The 7,690-nt window shown below is 38.1% G+C and overlaps 1 protein-coding gene across 1 annotated transcript in view; it reads left to right on the top strand.

The window, feature by feature from the left end:
• The window catches only part of LOC137062716 (protocadherin alpha-C2), an 8,650-nt gene extending 1,420 nt beyond the window's left edge, over nucleotides 1-7,230 (top strand). The window contains exons 1-2 of the mRNA XM_067433612.1: nucleotides 1-1,246; nucleotides 4,682-7,230. The exon at nucleotides 1-1,246 is cut by the window's left edge and continues 1,420 nt beyond it. Coding sequence (XP_067289713.1) covers nucleotides 1-1,246; nucleotides 4,682-4,705 — 1,270 coding nt within the window. The 3' untranslated portion in view covers nucleotides 4,706-7,230. The remainder of the gene's footprint in view (nucleotides 1,247-4,681) is intronic.
• Nucleotides 7,231-7,690: the final 460 nt, after the last annotated feature.

Raw genomic sequence — 7,690 nt, 5'->3', positions numbered from 1 at the left:
CATCCACAAGGCTGAGATGTTACCTTTTGCTCTTAATAAGTCATCGGATGACTTCTTCGCGTTAACAGTCACCGAATCGCTTGACCGTGAGCGCGTCCACAGTTATGACATCACGCTTCAGGTGACCGACAGAGGAACCCCTCCTCTCACCGACAACGAAACCATCAGTGTTACAATTCAAGACGTCAATGATAACGCCCCGACGTTCCCTCAAATCCTCTACACCATTCATCTGATGGAAAACAACGAGCCCGGGGCGTTGCTAGCCTCGCTGACCGCTCAGGATCCAGACCTGCATGAAAATCAGTATCTGGTTTACTTCATCATAGAAAAGGAGATCGTCAACACCTCGATGTCCATGCTGTTTTCCATCAATCCTGAAAACGGCAACCTCTACGCTCTACGCACGTTTGACTACGAAAGGGAGAAGGAGTTTCTCTTTCACATTGAAGCGAGAGACTCCGGGCTCCCTCCTCTTAGCAGTAATGTGACCGTACACATCATCATCCTGGACCAAAACGACAACACGCCCCTCATAGTTTCTCCGTGGCGTCCTCAGGGCGCTGTTATAGAGGAAAAAATCCCAAGGTCAAGCGATAAAGGATCCCTGGTCACCAAGGTCATCGCGCTGGACGCCGACTCCATGCAGAACTCCCGTATAACGTATCAGTTCCTCCAGATCACCGACACCCCGCTATTCAGTCTCGACCAGTACAACGGCGAGATCCGGACCACACGGATGTTCAGTTACAGAGACCCCAAAGATCAACACCTGGTCATCATAGCCAGGGACAACGGAGAACCTCCTCGCTCCGCCACGGTGACCATCAAGATCTCCACGGTGGAAGTGGTCACGCAGTTTACCGAAACCACAGAGGTGCCTGTCGAGTACGACCTGATCACTGATCTGAACCTGTACCTGCTGATCGGTCTGGGGTCGGTGTTGTTTCTGCTGCTCATCACCATCCTGGTGATCATTGTGCTGAAGTGTCAGGAGCCGAAACCCTCGCAAGCGGCTCCCCAAGGTAGGAACAGCGTCATCAGCCAGAGGAACTCCTCCACCATCGCTGACTCTACCCTCATCTCAAGTGATGCCTACTGGTACAGTCTGTTTCTGGCAGAGACTAGGAAAGGAAAGGTGGTTGTGCGGCAGCCCCTTCCCAACGGAACGGGGTATATTGTGTCAAGTATCCCAGGAAGTGCTGCTCTGACTGAGACCAGTGCATCAAGGTCTTCCACTTTACAGGTACTGCAACCACTACAAACGCATATATGCATATACAGTGACCCCAAAAAGTGCACATATGCATAATTATATATCAAGCCAAGTGATTGAGACACTTTTTAAGCTAAATATTTAAAATGTATAACTGTTTTTGCATTTTGATTGTCAGATGTAAAATATAAATGTGAACCTGACTGATACAAAGCAACAAAACATCTGTTTTTGATATTTATTGTACATTAAATTGAGCACCCTGTGTTAATGCATCAGTATGCGTCTAAATTTGGATGTGAGTGGGATGACATGCAGCGATGGAGGTGTGAAGTAACGGACGAGTGAGACAGAGGCACCGCATGCAGCATTGATGTGCATTGACTGATAGGGTGATTATTTTTTCCTGACCACAAGTAATCAAAGTAAAAGAAAAGTCATATAAAAGTAAAAGTGGGCTCTGCAGTAGGGCTGTGCGATATTGAAGAAAACTGCGATATGTTGTTAAATAATGCGATATGCGATACGATATTGCAATGTGTGTAAAAAAATCTATTGAAATTATATTTTAAAAAAATATTTAAAAACTGATAATGAAACCAGTTGTTTCACATTCTTTCTGGGAAAAGAAAGCATCGCTACAACTTCTGAAAGTGAACAGCAGGGTTGTAGAAAAAAAATTGTGATACAAATTGTTCACGTTTTAGTGTGTGTGTGTGTGTGTGTGTGTCAAACAGCACGAGACTGCAAATTATTGTTTTTCGCAAATTATTGCGTTTAATAACTCTTTTTAACGTCCAGCAAGTCACATAAGTAACAGTAATGTGCCCAGTCTATTCTCTGCCCAATATGTGACCTTAAACACTTTTCACAAAGTTGATGCAGCCTATTAAAATCATTCCGATATTGTGAGCCATTGCGATATGCATATGTGTAATATATGCATATATGTAAATTTGCGATATTTCGATAATTCAATATATTGCACTCTGCAGCGTTTCTCCCTTTAAATCAGGCCATAGAGAGCTGTCTCTCTCGCTCATGCTTAAATCACACTCAGATATGCAACCTTAAAGAGATAGTTCACCGAAAAATGAAAATTAGCCCATTGTTTACTCGCCCTCAAGCCATCCTAGGTGTATTTGACATTTTTCTTTCAGATGAAATGACAAGTAAAATCAGAGTTATATTAAAAAAATGTCCTGGCTAATCCAAGCTTTATAATGGGCGTGACTGGGAGGCCAAAATTTGAAGCCCAAAAAAGTGTATCCATTCATTATAAAAGTAATCCATACAGCTCCAATGGGTTGACAAAGTCCTTTTAAAGGGAATTAATGCATTTGTGTAAGAAGAATATCCATATTTAACACATTATAAATAAAAAAATATCTAGCTGCCGCCAGGCCGCCTTCCGTGTTCAATTTACAGAAAAAGCGTAACTGAAGTAGGATGGTGTGTAAGCCTTTTGAACTTCAAGCTTTTTGATACGGGAGCTAGATATTTTACTTTACACATCTTTAAATATCTTTTTTTTTTTTTTTTTTTTCAAAAACACATCGGTTCACTTCGGTGGGCTTTTATTAACCCCCCACAGCCGTGTGGAGCACTTATAATGGATGGATTTTTGTTCTTCAAATTTTGGGCTGCCATTCACTGCCAGTATGAAGCTTGGATTATCCAGGACATTTTTTTGATATAATGATAGTGTTCGTCTGAAAAAAGAATGCTATATACACCTAGATTGCCTTGAGGGGGAGTAAATCATGGGTTAATTTTAATATTTGGGTGAACTAACGTTTTAAAGTTAAACTATCCCTTTAATTTTTAGAATCTAAACCTCTGTTTAATACACGTCCTCGGTTTCACAGACAAGGTTTATGCCTAAATCCAGATTAAAATGCATGTTTGAGCTGTTTTAACTGAAAGCAAATTATATCTCAAATTAGAAATTGCACATAAAATTGCAATATAATGTATGTATACCTAAAATGTATTTTTGTATTTTAAAGATTGGAAATAATTTTTCCCCATAGAAGTACATTTTATAATGTACATGTTTACATATATTTTGGCCTTTGGAGGTTTAAATCTACAAACCCGATTCCAAAAAAGTTGGGACACTGTACTGTATTGTGAATAAAAACAGAATGCTATGATGTGGAAGTTTTAAATTTCAATATTTTATTCAGAATACAATATAGATTACATATCAACTGTCTAAACAGAGAAAATGTATCATTTTAAAGGAAAAATAAGTTGATTTTAAATTTCATGGCATCAACACGCATTTTCTCTAAGAAACTCCTTTCTGATATTGCTCCACTACTTTTCGCTGCAGCATTGGGGAATTGGTGATCCTCTGCCCATCTTGACTTCTGAGAGACACTGCCACTCTGAGAGGCTCTTTTTATACCCAATCATGTTGCCAATTGACCTAATAAGTTACAAATTGGTCCTCCAGCTGTTCCTTATATGTACATTTCACTTTTCCGGCCTTTTATTGCTACCTGTCCCAACTTTTCTGGAATGTGTAGCTCTCATGAAATCCAAAATGAGCCAATACTTAGCATGACATTTCAAAATGTCTCACTTTCAACATTTGATATGTTATCTATATTCTATTGTGAATAAAATATACATTTATGAGATTTGTAAATGTTTGCATTCTTTTTTTATTCCCAATTTCTACAGTGTCCCAACTTTTTTTAAATCGGGTTTGTATCATTCATCATTGATCCCTTTAGTACAAGCGCATAGGGCAACAAGCATCCTCCAATGAGTCGTCCCATCAGACACCAGTGTTTCGTTTGATGCCATGTTTAGGAGGTTGGCCTGGTTTCTGCTTGCCTCCTGACAGTCCTGATCGCAACGCGCTCTTTAAATATCTGTTATCTGGTAGGCGAAGAATATGACCCACCAACCACATTCAACGTTCCGCCACAATAATAATGAATATACAGTATTTGACATTTTGGCTAGACCAAAAAAAAAAAAAACTGTCTTATGGGTAAAATGAGGAAGCAATCACACACTGAGCCATACTGATTGGTTTGCGCAGTTCCAGGTCATCAAGGATGATTTTGCAGGTTAAATCAAGGGCCTGGATAGTTGAAGATGAACTGATGAACAAAAATTAAAGAATGAAAAACAAAATGCCATACCTACAGTCAAACATGAGAGGACCAAGAAATGTTATTTTGTTTTTTACTCTGTTTTGTTTCTAAAGCATAATGTTCCATGTTACTATTTAAAGACTAAATGATTTAAGAGCTAGAGAAAGGCTGGAGGTGCAGTGTTCCTAGCTCAAACTATAGAGCATGGCACTAGCAATGCCAAGGTTTGATTTCCAGGGAGTGCACAAACTTATAAAATGTATGAATGCTATCTAAGTTGCTTTGCCAAATGTAACATTATGTTCTGCAGTCTTGACTCCACTTGATTAATTGTGTTTCCGTCTATCGACAGGAGTCAAGCAGTGATTTACCATGATCTGGACATGGACATTGACTGATGGTTTACAACCTTCCACGCCAGGCTCGCTCTCCATGAGGGACAGACTGAACTTCTGTTTTACCGTTTTTCAGGGTTTCATTCGATTCAAGACTGTGAAGGATCTAATTCAAGTGTTTAATGTGTGTAGCTTCAAGAGAGCCTTTTGAACATTCTTCCATGTTTTTTTTATTTGTCGTTTCATTTAATCATTCAATGACCTCTGTGTAGTTATTTTCACTATCACTTCTTCTCCTGCTTTCTATTCTTCATGTTACCTTTTGGGCTAATTGAAGAATTAACCTAATTGACATTTTGGAGATCAAGACCAACATTCAGTCAGAGAAAGACATCCAGCACAGATGGATCTCATATTTGTAAGGTTGGGTCTAAGAACTATATGTCAGCCATTTGTAACCACATTGAGCATGACTTTGCATGGCTAAGACAAACAAGATGGACTTTTTATATCTAAAAGATTTCTATACTGACTTACGAGAGAGAAGTGATGCTTCTTGACTTCCAGAAGAACCTGGACTTTTATCCTTTCGTGGTTCCAGTAAGATATGAACTACAAAGACAGCTGGTAAAGACATGGTTTGAGGTTCTGGTATTAATAATGCTCTATTTTTACATAGGTTAAAAATGCTGATGAGAAACCTGTGATCAGATGAGCACAATCGAATGAGCCAGGCATTGATTGTCTTTACCTCAAAACACATGTAAACATAAATTCGTGTTTATTTTTCTCCTGTCCTGTAAGTGGCCTAAAATTGATTTCCTCTGGCAAGAGCATTTTGAAAATTAAAGTACTCTATTTTAAAAGGATAATTCACCAAAAAATGAAAATTACCCCATGATTTACTCACCCTCAAGCCATCCTAGCTGTATATGACATTCTTCTTTTAGACGAAAACAATCAGAGTTATATAAAAACATAACCTGGCTCTTCTAAGCTTTATAATGGCAGTGAATGGGAGCCCAAATTTTTACGCCCAAAAAAGTGCATCCATCCATTATAAAAGTAATCCACACGTCTACGGGGTGTTAACTAAGGCCTTCTGAAGTTTATCGATGGGTTTGTGTAAGAAAAATATCCATATTTAACACATCCACCATATCTAAATATCCATATCTAGCTTCGACACGAAGCGTCACGTCGGACATGGCGTAAGCGTTTTGAATTGCGAGAGGCATTACACATACTTTGAAAATGGAAGGCGGTCTGTCAAAAGCTATATATTTTACTTTTTTAAAGTTTTAAATATGGATTATTTAAGAAGATAAGCCGTGAGGATTACTTTTATAATGGATGGTAGCACTTTTTTGGGCATAAGAATTTGGGCTCCCATTTACTCTCATTAGAAAGCTTGTATTAGCCTGGACATTTTTTAATAGAACTCTGTGTTCGTCTGAAATAAGAAAGTCACACCTAGGATGGCTTAATGGTGAGTAAATCAGTTTTGACTGAACTATCTCTTTAAATCCTAGACAAATGCGACAATAATTATATCAGTATGGCAATTGCCATAGTGATGTGCCAAAATTAGAGACAAAAAAGTGCAAATTCAAACGAGAAGGTATTAACAGGCTTTTGCAGATATATGTAGCTAGTGCCAGAACAGTATCCTGTCACAAATATTAATAATTGACAACAATAATATAAACTTTTTTTGTATAAGAAGCAACAATTGTACTATTCGATTAAGTCATTTTTTGGCCTTGTTTACTGAAGTTTTTGAGGTTTATATTGTTTTGTATTATGAAAACGAGATAAAAACGCTTGTTAATGTATTTAATGCTGCTTCTTTTATGATGACAGTGCAATGTTTTAAGAAATTGTTATTTGTTGTGAGATATTTGGCGGTTTCATTATAGATCTAATTATATCATTACAGAAATCAAAGCTACATTGCTTTCCTTGTATTAAAATGAGTTGTCAGTGAGTGGGAAGATGGGAAGGAGTCAGGATAATGGAAGAAATGTGGTGTAGGAGGAACAAGGAGTAAGAGAGAGGGAAAAAACAGCAATGTAGTTCACTTGAAACCTGTAATGTGATCTGTATTTAGATTGACACATCCTGTGACCAGGTCTCAAAATGTCACTCAAAGTTACCATAATTGTATTGAAAGCCATGCGATTCAGTTTAACTTGCTTTCCTGAAAGGTGATGACTCAAATTGGAGTTCCTGGCAGCAGATTTGAGAACTTAGAGATAAATGACAGTCAAAAAACTGCTTTGTGCCTAAGGGAAGAGAAGAGTGTGCCTGAAATTTAAAACATCAAAAAAAAAAAAAAAGGAAAAAGATGAAGTATCTTAATGCTGTCAGCATACTGCTATACATCATGTTCTCATCGACATGCCTTAGGTTACCCGTTTCGGTATTTGTATTTACTTTCTGTTGCCTTACTTGCGAAATGTCCTTATGCAAACAGAGTAACCAATGCCTTGGTGTCCTTGCTGGACTTTATGATTTGCCCTTTGCTTGTAAATACAGCAATGTGAATAAATGCTTTTACAGTTTATTTCTGGAGTTTCAGACTCGCTGTCTTGAATTGTGAGAGTGTATGCGATCGCATAATGGCAAAACGCACCCGTTTCATTGGTGCTGACCTAGGCAGCACTGTCTCCATAGAAACAGTCACCATGACAACACGTCCATCTCTTCAGATTTAGAGAAGCACACCTTTTTGAACCTCCCCAACACATACTGTCAAACAGCCTGTTTCTCCCTATGCCTTTCTTTCTTTTCAGGCCTTGACACGTGATATGCTTATACTGGGATATCTGAGTATCACTTCAAACTCCAATTGATATTGCATTTAATTTCTAAAGGGATAGTTATAAAATATATAGCATAAAATAATATATTGTATATGATATAAAATATATATATTTTTTGATGTGCTTCTAATTTGTCTGTGTATTTCTTCAGGATTGAGTTGTTTTCGGCTTGGGAAGTCAAGGATATATAGCCTAGAAATC

The sequence above is a fragment of the Pseudorasbora parva genome, chromosome 23 (genome assembly GCF_024679245.1).
Source record: "Pseudorasbora parva isolate DD20220531a chromosome 23, ASM2467924v1, whole genome shotgun sequence".
Lineage (NCBI taxonomy): Eukaryota > Metazoa > Chordata > Actinopteri > Cypriniformes > Gobionidae > Pseudorasbora > Pseudorasbora parva.
The sequence above is the reverse complement of the archived record's forward strand: the minus strand, read 5'-3'. Positions and strand labels throughout refer to the sequence as shown.